At 47.6% G+C, this 12,938-nt stretch overlaps 1 protein-coding gene across 1 annotated transcript; it reads right to left on the minus strand.

The window, feature by feature from the left end:
• Window positions 1–216: 216 nt before the first annotated feature.
• LOC144165229 (glutathione hydrolase 1 proenzyme-like) lies at window positions 217–12,283 on the minus strand. Its single transcript, XM_077695347.1, has 3 exons — window positions 12,182–12,283; window positions 7,504–7,626; window positions 217–444 (listed from the first exon to the last, which is right to left on the minus strand). The coding sequence occupies exons 1-3, from the start codon at window positions 12,241–12,243 to the stop codon at window positions 264–266; spliced, it is 366 nt and encodes a 121-aa protein (XP_077551473.1). The 5' UTR covers window positions 12,244–12,283; the 3' UTR covers window positions 217–263.
• Window positions 12,284–12,938: the final 655 nt, after the last annotated feature.

Below are 12,938 nucleotides of genomic sequence, written 5' to 3' on the forward strand. Positions count from 1 at the left end.
TCTCTAACCTCAAAGTCGTGTCTGGCCCAAACGCATACCCCCTCTACTCCCTTCAAATATCCCGATGATTATGGGGTGAAGGTGATGATGTGGGAAAGTTTTATTTTTAATCGCCTGACAGGAAAAGTAATTTTGCCTGCGCAATTTTTCGTCCTATTTGTAAGGTCATAACCAAATGCCATTTATGTTTTCGTGGCTGGAGAAACAGAACTTTTTGCTAGCTCGCAAATGCTTCATTTACTCAGCAATGGGTTTTCTATCTGCTAGAAACACCATGGGCCCGTTCCGCTCGCTGAAAAGGCTGGCGGAAAGACGAGCCCAGGCCCGGCTCCGCGCTGCGACTCACCAAGGAGTGAACCGTTGACATCCTGGTCAAACATGTCGAATCTGGCTTTCTGCGGTGCCACCACCCTTGCTATGATTGCCTTGGCAGCCTTGTCTCGCCTGCAAGCAGCAGGAGCAAGTGTTGAGCAGTATACTCGAGAGCCACGTCGAAATCAACGACTGCTGCCCACAAGATGCTGTAATCTCAAACGTTGAAGGATCACCCGTTCGCAGAGCACTACCCGAATAATCAGGCATGGCTAGCATGCGATGCTGAGCCACAAACACGCACTATGTAGTCGTCTAGACTGAACAAAATAGTCAAGGACTCGCAAAAGCTGCGCTAGTTATTTACTGAGTACATTTCACTGGCAAAAAAAGAGGAGGCCGTAGAAGGGCGCGCACAATACGCTTTCTATAGCGAGACACAGTATAGCAAGCGTCCAGTGTGCTTCGTTCCTAGTCATCATCTTTCGCTAGCACAATATACTGACCAAAATATGTGTGAAAGTGTCGATGATGCAAATACAGCTGTTTCGCCTGCATGGTTTGTCGTTGAGTTTACATTCCCTCTTCTTTTTATGCGAATATTTCTGCATACGTTGTTACGCTCTACATTTTCAAACTGTTTTCTTATTAATTGTTATAATGTATCGACATCAATTTTGCACATTTTGTTGTGGCGGCGCTTGCCGCCTTCTGGCACTTGCAGGCCTTTCCTTGCTACAAAGCAATTATCACAAGTGCTAAGGGCTGCTCCAGACATTTTCAGAGTTCGTTCGGTGTGCCGCATGATATCTGCGTGTAACCGGGTAAGTTACAACCTACTCTAAGCAAAAATTACCAGCAAGTCAAGTCGAGATCACCGGCCAAGTGGAGAAGGGCACTATCCCGGAACGACACCAAAATTCAAGATGGCGGAGACAACAATCCCCGCCAGAAAAAAAGGATAATGCTGATCCACCTAACATTTCGCCAAAGAATGTTAGTCATCACTCTAAAAACCACTGAAACTCTTCTGAGGCAGTCCAGAAGAAACGTTCGCAGCATTTTTCTTGCAGTCCGCCCGGGTCTCGTGGGGCGCTGGCTCCAACATCTGCCAGTCCACAATGCAGGCCGTTCTTCCTCCGAGTGAAACAGTGCGTTGATTATACCACAGCCCCTGTCACAGAACCGTGTCACAGTATCCTTGGGTACAGCGACCCACGCCTCGGCCACAGAATCGAGCATATGCTGCCGCCAAAAGAAACCGACACCGCCACAAGAAAAACGAGAAATGGCGCGTAGAGATCGGGCTATCGGCTGCTAACCAGGATTGGATTGGATTTCATTATAGACCGGACGGGGCACGCCAGTGTTGCCTGCGTGCGGTGGATTTCAGGGCGCAGAGTCGAGATGGAGGGGGGCGCTTTACCAGAACGACGCCGAAATTTGAAATTTGCAGTGGATTAGGGGGAGAGGTCAGAGTTTTACGGTTGATTTAGGCTGTCGACCGGAAGCCAGGCGTAGCCTTCTAGCAAGCGTACGTAGTGCTCCGGCGTCCCCAATTACCCCAGTTCTTCCATATTGTATCTTAATTATTTTATTATTTTATTCAGGCTCTTTTAGGTATTTTCCTCCGTCCATCTTGTCTCTTCGCTAGTGTATTCATCACTGACTTCCGCAACCTGATAGGCTACCAGTTATTCCCAATTCGCTCAGTGAGTTACTTCTACCCGCGCAGCCCACTTTTTTTCTTTCTGTACTGCTGGCTTTCCACCTCTTGAACCAAGTATAACGCCTACAAAGTGCACATTTAAATGGGACTGCGCTAGAAAGATTCGCAATGAGGGCACCCCTATTCCTTTAATCAAGCTGTACTTGGCACCTGGCAGAAAAATGCGTGCTGTGAATTTTTATACCCGGTACTAATACACGGACGCTGAGCGCAAGGAAGTGTCGCCAAGCCTGCTGCATTCAGAAGCGCATGGTGCGGCGATAAAAATTCCTACCCCCACTACAGTTGAGTTACGAGCTTTGGATGCCCATACTGTGTGGCTTTCTCATGCGAAAGTTATCTAGGACTTCTTCGGTGCTATGTCGCATCTTTCGTCGCTTTCCATCACCTTTGTGCTCTGATTGCTGCATTTTTTTGTTTGTCGCGTTTAGCCCTTGCTGGTGTACTTGCGCGGTCGACCACGCTTCGCTGTCATAGAAACTGGTGGTACATTTCCCTAGAAGCAGTGTTCTTCACGAAGTACGGCGAGAATTACTTCGATAGGCATACTAGGGACACTGCGCCGCTGTTCCCACGGAATCTAACGTTTTTGGCCGCTATTTGGTGCAACCATTATCGCCGCGTGTTGTCACGGGCACCCTGTCCTTTTCACTGATTCTCTGCTCCGTTTCCTGCGCAATGCAGCACGCCCTAGGCATGCCTTTAGTCAGCCAGAAACGGCAGCAGCTGTAGCACAGGTTTACAGCGCTCGTTAGCACCACAGAGTCCCGGGTTCGACTCCCTGCCATACCTAAATGTACCGAATTCCCAATTCAAAGCGATTGAATAACACTGTTTATTAAAATCCCCAGAAAAAGTTCCACGTCCGAGCATAATTTGTCTTTTTACGCTGTATGCCATCAGCTGTCTTTCGTACCTCCGTATGATCAACGCTTATTCCGGACTGACGTGTAATGGGGCGATTAATGCTTTTAAAAGGACACTGAAGTGAATTTGCCAAGCTCCTGTTTTTGCTTGCACTGCGTATACCGGCATAAATAAACACACATCTCATGGCTTTTCCGGTCGATGAGGCGGTATTTATTTTATAAAGCCTGAAAGATGAAAAAAGAAGAATTTTTAAGAAGAATGAAAATATACCATACGTGGTTTCCTGCGGCCGCACCAACTAACTGCAGCGACGTCAATACAAGGTCCTACGTGACTGAACGATTCCCTAGATTAGAATTCAAAACAGTCTAGGTTTCGGTTCTTTGAAACAACATGCTTGGCATCCGACGTTATTGTTGGCTGGGCATTCTCGATATCGCCGTAATAGGCATACCGCGCTTCCACCAGGTTTCCGGCTGTGAAATGGCTCAGATAAGCCTACCAGCACGGCTTGGAATCGCAACAATCACTAGCCGAGGCGTACGCAGTGGATGAACGCCCTCCACGTCACCTCAGACCCCCAAATGTGATGCCCCTTTCCCCACCATTGGAGCTTGCCTGGCTCGTGCCTCTATCGTAAGAGGCGATTCCGCAACAGGCCAAGGGTCGGCGAATTCCGGACTGCACCCGCAAGCAGTCGGTGCTTATGGTAACTCCACGCCAACGAGAACTCGCCAGTGCGTCAGTGTCAGTCTGCACGCTTTCTACGAACTCGCTCGTGGAGCAATGAACGTTGCAGCACAAAAATGGTGAATTTCGTGTAGGAAATATTAAAAACAAATAAATCACCTTAAAAAACATGCACTATCGGGTATTTGAACTTCCTAATTGCCAAACAATATACCTGTTGCTCCAGAAATATGAATTATTTAGTGTATAGCCAGTTTACATTTTGATTTAGTTTATACATTTCAACCAGCTTAGAAGAGTATTTCTAGAATCGTGCTCGTGCAGTAGCATCTCCTCCTGTATTTTTACAATGCCAAACGCATCAGCCCGGATCGGCCAACCGAGCCCTCTCCTTCTACTCCAGCCACTCTCCCCCAATCTGTAGCCTTCCCAGCGCTTTAGTCACGTGACCGGTTCATCCCGGCGCGACGCGTGGTGGAAAGCGGCAACGTTGACAAAACGTGCTCCGCCGCGAGCCTGAATTTTCTGACGCTGGCGGGGGCGCCCTCTCCTTCGGTGATCTCAAACATAGGTTGCCTTGCCAACCAGGCACAAGCCACTCTCGAAGTTAGTTACGGTTGCGTGATCCCGGTTGAGCTCGGGGCCCCACGTTGCGAAATCTAGGCACTGCAGGCGTACCAGTCACTCCCATTGGGAAGCACGCGATGCGTTTGGCATTATAAAATACAGGAGGCGATGACAGTAGGCGTCCCCCAAATTCAAACAATATGTCATGTCTAGCGACTGCATTCCTTAGCCTCAAAAGCGTTCGCAGATGTGTGGTCGCGCTGCTGACTGCTGTGCTTGTTAACCCAGGGCAAAAGTCGCTTCCCGAACCTTTTTTTTACGCGGTAAGATAAAAGTTTCGGTTGATTTTAATTCCTTGATGCCTGGATTCACTTCGTTGACTCTTCCATCGCCTTCAAACGGCCTTAGATATTTCTACTGGCGTACCAGTAAGCGAAGCGTGGCTTGTGCGCTTGTGTAGAGCGACTTAGACTTAAAACTTGATACCGCCTACAAACTAACCAACGAAATGAACATTCTTTAATATACATTCTTTCAACAAGCTGCCGCCTTTACCAGGCCGGCCTCGCCCCACAGCAATCCTTACCCATGCTACGCTGCCTGCCTCCGGACCTAGAAGTGACCATTGTCTGGACTCCTGGCCATGCCGACCTGGTTGGGAATGAAGCGGCTCATGCGGCAGCCCGCGATCTGCACTGCCGGGCACTCGCAACCTCAAAGATTGATTCCACCTTCTGTTCTTAACCTGCAGACACACACGAAGAATATACCCCCCCCACGAGTCCCAACACACCACGCCGCCCTTTGCCGCGGCCTGCAAACTGAAACCTTCTTTAGGCGCCCCATCCTACACCACATCTCGCCTTCCCTTTTCCCCTGCAACTACCCGTACTGTCACACACCTCTCACCACATACCACCTTGTTTTCTCTTGTCCTCACCACCCCAACCCCATCCCATCCCCCAACCCTGAGCAGTGGGAGGCCGAGCTGACAAGCTCAGCATCAGAGCGAGAGCAAGCCCTGGTGCAACGCGCTCTGGACGCAGCTGGGACTCGCGGCCTCCTGGACTTAGGAGGCTGAGCACATCCTCGTGTGCACAATGAAAGTTTATCCCTCCTCCTACCCCATTTCTTTGATGCCCTGTGGCAACATAGAGCAATAAAAAAGTGCAAAATACTATATTAAGCATTTTCTTCAAATGCATTGTACACTTCGTAAAGGTAAAAAAATTCCAGCTGAATAATATTGAATTTAACGCTTATCAAGAATCAGGAATGGCAACCTGTTTAGATGGTCCTCAGACTGATCTGAAACATATTACTCGCATATAGCAGAACGCTTTGCTCATGTGCCTGATAATGGTGGCTATTTCCGAACATAGATTCGCTTGTATAGCACCGGGTCTTAAGAGTTCATGTGCCTGTCTACACTGTTGCCACGCACAAGCAATCCACCGTCAATTGGCGTCATCTTTAATGAACAGTCTTCCCGCTTACAATCGGCAAGTTCATATTTTTTTCACTGCACAGTGCATTGAGATCCTCCCCGGTTACCGTTGGAAGAATGAATAGGTGATTACAGTACCGTAGATAAATACAGCAAACTTTCCGACAGATATTCAGAAACAAATTTTTAGAGACACGTGTGTCATTTTACACGTGCTACAGTACTAGGCATATATTAAAAAATGTGCGCGCGGAGAAGTAAGGGGCTGAATGTTGGACATCGCTGTAACCTTGCAACCAGAAGCCCACACTCAACGTCTCAGGCTTAAGTTTCCCGCCGACCTCACTCACACAGAAGACCTCAGCTCATCTTTGCCTTACCTTACCTCATCTCATCTCGCCGCATCTTTGCCGCGTGTGAGAAGATTAAGGTTATAAGAAGGAATTTTTTCAGCTGTATTTGTTGTATGTACGCAATATATGATACAGACTCGACGTTATTCAGAGCGGTGCAGAACAGCTCTCCCTTGCGTTCTGTTTGGCTGGGGACTTTTATTTATTTATTTATTTATTTATTTATTTATTTATTTATTTATTTATTTACTTATTTATTTATTTATTTATTTATTTATTTATTTATTTATTTATTTATTTTAACATACTGCAGCCCCTGTGGGTATATAGCAGGAGTGGGGAGAATGTACAACGTTTCTGTGCATGCGTGGGTGTACAGCAGTCGTACATAAAAACAAAGTGAACAAAAAAGTAAACACATGGTCGAGCAACAATAAACAAGGTATGCGTATTTATACCACATTTTCACGCATGTTTTATACATCATAGAGTAAGTACCCCGCGCACTTGCACGGGGACATCGACGAGCACACACAAAAATATTGTTCGCGGAAAAAGCCTAAATTTAAATGTGTCAGTGCGTGGGCGGTAAGGGGAAGCATTCAAGCGATGATTGCTTCTTGTAGTTGAAGGCTTAGCTAGTGTTACATAGCATATTACAAGCGACACGAAGAGTGAATGATGCGGTGGAAAAAATTGACTGTTGGAAATGCGGTTGTAATTGGAATTGAGTGTTGGAATGCGGTGGAAAGAATTGGTGGAAAAAATTGACTGAAAAAATTGACGGTGGAAAAAATTAACTGCGCTTGTGGTGTCTTCAGTGTGTTCACGTCCTCGTTAATTTGCGCGCAGTTGGATTTTTAAGATCCGTCATCACTCACGTTTATGTCCACTAAGTGGACGCTCGAAGCAAGCAGTACTTGTGACTGCCCAAATCTAACTATTTCGGAGCGCTTTCAAAGTGCAGTGCAGCCTGGGTAAACCTTCCCGCAGATTTATTTCTCCTTTCCGCTCAGTGGTGGCCCGAGGAAATCGCGCTTATTTGTCTCGTCTTCTAGAACCAGGCTTAACTCCTTTCCTTCTTACACCGGGTACACAAGCGGTTAGGCTGGCGATAGCGTGGATGACAAGTTACTACACAGTTCCTAAAATGCGTTTGATTGTAAGGGAGAAATGAATGACGACGGACTTTCCGTAAATTCTCCACACTACAGCCGTATACCAAACTAATCTGAGCAAAGTCACAACATTTGAACAGTCATGTAGGTGGTGACAGTGACTTGCTTCTTGTGGTCAATTGCGGCTGTTTCTTTTCTCATTTTTCAAACCAGGTATCTGCGTACTCTCGACGTAGTTCTGCAATGCTATAAGTCAAGACCCATCACCAAGTGTCCCTAGAGCAGTGCCGCAGCAGTTAATCGTTCACGGGGTGGCAAGGAGCCATCCTGGCATTTTTTACGGTGGCCTAAAGACACGCTCGTGAACAAGCGCATATGAAAATTTCATAACTCGGCAGCACTACGTTGGGCACATACCTGGAATAATAGACCGCAAAGAACCCGCCGCCAAGACCGCAACGGTAGGGTAGGTTGACGCAGGTGCACAGCATTGTGGCCACAGCCGCTTCCCCAATTGTTCCTTTCTCGTCGAATATACCCCTGCAGCAACGGACCGTTCATTGTAGCAAGCATAAGCGCGACCAAATATCCCTTCACGCCGTATTTAAAAAAAAAAAAAGTTCACGTATCTCCCCGAAGTGAGTCATGACGAATGGGGGCAGCACTGGGGATCGTTCTTACCGTAAATCACTCGTGGTATCGCCCACTCGCGCAAGTAAATGAGTGACAACGCGTGTGTACAGTATATACAATTCCAATCCAATCTAATCCGATACAATTAAATTTACTCCATTCCAATCCATCTCTAACCTTTTCTGAATCTCTCTCTCTCTCTAACCTTTTGTGAACCTTTTATTTTGTTCTTGTTAACCTTTTGTGAACCTTTTGTTCACAGGTGTTTCGCTTTACACGGTGCTGTGCGTCTCTCTTTCTTTCTCTCCCTCCCTCTCTCTTTCTCTGTCTCTAACCTTTTTTCCGCGAATGAGCGTTGACAGTTACGGTTTTTTTGCTTTTTTTGCCGCGCTTTGCGACCTTTTATGCGGTCTGACATACACATATTCGGTTTATACTGATGTGCGCACGGACGCCAACGGACGGACACTGCGAGGTCCTAAGGTGCTTCGCACCTAAAAATTAAACCCAGTCGCACCCAGTGTGAAACCTGCTGAAACGGCGAAGCCGTGGTTTAAACCGCTCGCCCGAAAACGGTGGCGCCGTCGCCGCACAATTCCACGGTACGCGCGAAGGAATCGGCGGCAAAACGGCAGCGGCGGCGGGAGGCGCCCTCTCCTCTCCCTCCGCTGGCGGGAGGGAGAGGAGAGACCACTGCGCCCTCTATTAGCGGCTCAATGCACCAGTTTCAGCGAGGCCTCCTGTGTGACGGCCGACCTACAGCAGACTTAACAAACAGCTATAACAGCTATAACAGCTACGCTGTAAAAAGCTTTGCATGACGCATCTTGTTCGAATATTTATACTGAGTAAACTATTCCTGCTTTAAGCGCGATACTTCGCTAGTCCACTGATGAAGCTACGCGCTTGGGCAAGTTAGGGATGCATTCCTTGGTACACCGCGGTAATGCACGCGGACATAGAGTAGTGTACTGCGTCTCGTGTCCTTTTCTGTGCCGGCGTCATTCTACACACAGCGCCTAAGAAGTATCCTTATGCGGTTCTTTTAATGCTTGTGAACTATTTGAAGAGTACAGCATAGCACCAACCGATGAAATGCCCTCTATTTGCACAAAAATCCCTATTCCGCGAAGCTAGCTCGTTTCGGGGTTGCAGAGGTGAAAAAAGAAATAACTGTATGAAGAAAATGAAAAAAGAACAAGAAGAAGTAAAAACTTAGAGCCTTTCCGCTACTGTGAGTGTGAAAGACCAGCAAAGCTGTATTGGTAGATACCTATATCGAGTTCTGTGTGGTGGCTTACTACATATTGAATAAACACACATGCGCAAAATTTTCTTCCGCTCAAATATTTCTTAATTATTTCTCACATACTTCGTTTCTCGACAGTATCCATAAAACAAGAGACGATATTTTTCTGTAACGAAGTTTCCTCCGTAGACAGCCACGAATTGACAGCCCATGTAAATTTTGTTAAGTTCACTTTGAGCCAACCAATTGTGAAGACAAAATAAATGAAATTCGGCGTAAGGATAGAGTAGCCTTAACGGCACGTTTTGCTATATTTTTTTAGATATCTGCGCGAGATTGAGAGCTAGCGAGAAATTTACACCAGCGAAGGAGCAGGCGCGTCGGATTCATTGTGGGCGGGACAGGATAGGCGCACACAATTTTGGTGGGAACTTTCGTCGCTTTTCAACACAACTGCACTGTAATATATTTTCACGTTATGCATTTTAATTAGCCTAGCAGTTTGCCCTAAATTTATTTCCGTGCGTCATCTGCCATACGTTGTATTGGACGAAAACCATTCGCCACTTTAGTGGTGTTTTGCATTTAAAAATCAATTGAATGAACATGAACAAAAATTTTCCAAGGTGATTTCAAACAGCACTCCCTCCGGTTGCTGTCTTAAAGGCGGGAAAACATTCTTCGGGGCACTTTGTTCCGCTTCTATGCTGGCGAATGCATGTGATGAATATCAGTGTTCTTTGCAACCACATTCTATTTTTGCCTATTCGTTTTTTCGACCAACACGAATTCAATGACGTTATAAGATCCCCATTCTCCAAAAACCCACGTTGCTGTTGTCGCAATTGCCCGGCATATAGTAAGTAAAAAAATTCACTCATCTCCAAGAAGTTAATCATGATGAGTGGGCGAAGCACTGGGGATTGTTCTTCCGGTAAATCTCCCGTGAGAGCGGTTACTGCTACTAAAACGATTTCAAATTCAATCCAACCCCATTTAATCCAATCCAATCCATTTAAATCCAACCCAATCTAAATCCAATCCAACTATCCTCGCGCATGCGCTGCACGGCTTTCCAGGAGCACCCCGTGCTTTTTGTGAACCTTTTATTTTGCTCTTGTTAACCTTTTGTGAACGTTTTGTTCATGGATGTTTCGATTCACAAGGTGTTGTGCCGTGAGCACGGACGCCGGACGCCGGACGGACAAGCCTCGGCTTTAAGGTGCTTCGCCGCTAAATTACATTGAAGTTCGTGTTAGAGTTGAACCCGTGCCCCAGAGTAAGCGCCCAAATGATTGTTACCACGGTGGCGCTACTTTAGAACACTACGAGCGGTTTAACCAAAGTCAGTCGCGTCATAGAGTTTCTCAATATTACCTAGAGCGGAAAGTGTCGCTGCGATCGCACGCCGACATGGGAATTGTGGGTAGTGTGCGAATTGGATTGCCAGCAAGTGGCTAGTACAGAGGGCTATGGATTAGGCTTCTCGGCTCGGAAGTGCTTGTTAGTTCTGTTTTCGGTATGCTTTTCCGTTTTCGAGATGTCACTTTCTGGCATTCAATGGCTATCACAGATATGTCTAAATAACAGCGTGATTAGCACTTAACGCATGTGCTCGCGTTAGCGGCGAGTTTCTTAAGATGAAGGGGTGACCACATGCAGTGACGGCGACATGCGACGCCGAAAACGTAACTCAAAAGGTACAACAGCAGAGTGCACTGGGTGACAGCGACAAGCGAAAAAAAAAATTAATACACTGCTGCCAATGTCCTCTGTCGTCGTCGCTCGTCGCTACAGTTCACTGTATCGCCGCTGCCGCTCGCTTGTGGGCTGCTTCTGGCCAGCAAAAAGCGAGCGAGGGTCCCAGCGGCCTGTTATATACCGCATCATACCGCTCGCCGCCACCGCCCGCACTACAGCCACAAAATAAGCTACGCTAGCCCACACTATCCGTTTTCTGCACACGTTCAGTTACGATTTTCGCATCGCTCGGCGCCGCCGCTGCGTTTACTTACTCCTTGAAGCATGCACTGCCTTGGCCAGGCGCAATGAGGCAACATACATAGCTACTCGACAAGCCAGTATTTATTTGCGATTTAACGCATTCATGAAATTTCATAATGCTTTCGCGCGTGCTTGAAGACTTACTTGCGGTAATAGGCTTCCCCTCTAGGTTATTTATATCTGCTTGGACAAAACAAATCAATACGACGCGATTACATCATTCTTGCATCTCTATGTTGCATCTGCATCGCCTGCCAAGGCGCGTAGCATACGATAATAATACTGTATTGAGAGGAAGCAAGAACACAGTTTAAGGCAATCTAAATAATTTTTTTCAGCTTAATATTACAAGAAACCAAATAAAACCTCATCCAGTTTGGAGTATGTAATAATTTAAAAATATATCCGGGAACGCGCGCTGTATATGGCGGCGTGAGCCATATGCAGGACTCTTGTTCTGTTTTTCTTTCTAACCCTCAAATTCAGTTCTTAATTTAAGCACTGGAACACAGCATTTTATACAAACTAAAATTTGTTAACAACGGCACTTTTGGCAGCAATTTTTAAAACAAAAACTCAATTTGCGTAGCCACAAAGTCGTTGCCGGCCATGCCACGCCGAACTTCCGGCCGAACTACACACTATGGCGGCACTCATGGAGGCGTAGGGCGCCTTCGCCGAATCACGTCAATCACGTTGACGCTAGCGCCAGATTCCACTCTAGGTGAGTTAGTGAAAAACTCTCTGAGTCGCGTGACGAGTGAACGCGATGGCACTCGCGCAGAACAGCCCCGCAGAACTCTGATTGAGGAGAATCTGTGGCGCCACCTGCACACGCGTGTTGGATACCAGGCTGGGTCAGGCGTGGCCTCCGCGATTCGCTGCCGGCGGCGCGCCGTTGCAACGGCGCGCCGCCGGCAGCAAATCGCGGAGGCCACGGGTCAGGTAACTTCATGCAACAGACTGACCTCACTGACGTCGCCGTAGCCGGTGAAACAATCGTGGGAATGGGCCAACGTGGTTCCTGGGAGCTGTCTGCGCGCGTTCACACTGTCGCCTTAGTTTATGCTGCTATGTCGTTCTTAACATTATTTCGCGAACGCCGCATTCGCACATATAGAAACAGTCGTCACGAGGTGTGGTTCGGCGAGAGCGTGTCAACCCGAACGACGCGCGAAGAGTGCCACCACGCAAGCGGACCCTTTTTACCTGGGAACGTCCTCGCACAGCTTGGAGGTTGTGACGGCAGCCCAGCCATCGAAGGCGCGCATCTTGGCGGGCGACACGAAACGCGGGTTGCGCTTAGGGGCCATGATCTGCGAAAGGAGGAGGGACCACTCAGAGCTACACGTTGATACATGGCAGACTGGTATTTACAGACCTATATTTACAGTACTTATTGACAAGTTGGTTAATATTTTTCCGGCCGGTGCCGTGCTGCCTATTATGCCTCGTACGTCGACTGTGTACAAAGGCGCACGTGCTTTAAACGTGCCACTATTAGAAACATTCACAACTGATTGCCTATCCTAAGCACAGGTGCTGCACAAACCCACAAAACGAAGCGCCCCAGTCCGGATGATTGCGGAGGGGTGCAGACCCAAAAGCGATGGCGCCCTCGGGTGAGCTCAGCGCAGGGAATGCCGAAGGCGCTCGTTGTGTCCCACTGTGTGCCACATGTCGCCACACGCAGAATAATTGCCCGGCTGAGTAGTTCTCAGCGGAGGAGACGGACTCGTCATGGTATGGACGACGAAGCAAGGAGTGGTCCGAACTAATTGGCGGTGGAAAAAAATAGGGACTTCCGGCCGTTTATGGGTGAAGTATGGTACGATGGAGGCCCGAAAAGGAAAATATGGTCATTGCATAAGCGCGTTCACATGGATGCGACAGTTGCGTATCGCATCTAATTTGCCGCATTGCGATACCGCATCGCATGTAAGCAGGACAATTCACTTGGTGGACG

Source organism: Haemaphysalis longicornis, unplaced genomic scaffold (assembly GCF_048455015.1).
Source record: "Haemaphysalis longicornis isolate Haplotype H1 unplaced genomic scaffold, Haemaphysalis longicornis Haplotype H1 scaffold_14, whole genome shotgun sequence".
Lineage (NCBI taxonomy): Eukaryota > Metazoa > Arthropoda > Arachnida > Ixodida > Ixodidae > Haemaphysalis > Haemaphysalis longicornis.

What these genes read in the sequence shown, in the direction of transcription:
- LOC144165229 (XM_077695347.1), bottom strand. Translation starts at nt 12,243, where the DNA reads ATGCGCGCCTTCGATGGCTGGGCTGCCGTCACAACCTCCAAGCTGTGC. An exon ending in CTGTGCGAGGACGTTCCCAG is followed by an intron (nt 7,627 to 12,181) that starts GTAAAAAGGGTC and finishes CCGTTGCTGCAG; the next exon opens with GGGTATATTCGACGAGAAAG. An exon ending in TTTGCGGTCTATTATTCCAG is followed by an intron (nt 445 to 7,503) that starts GTATGTGCCCAA and finishes TGCTGCTTGCAG; the next exon opens with GCGAGACAAGGCTGCCAAGG.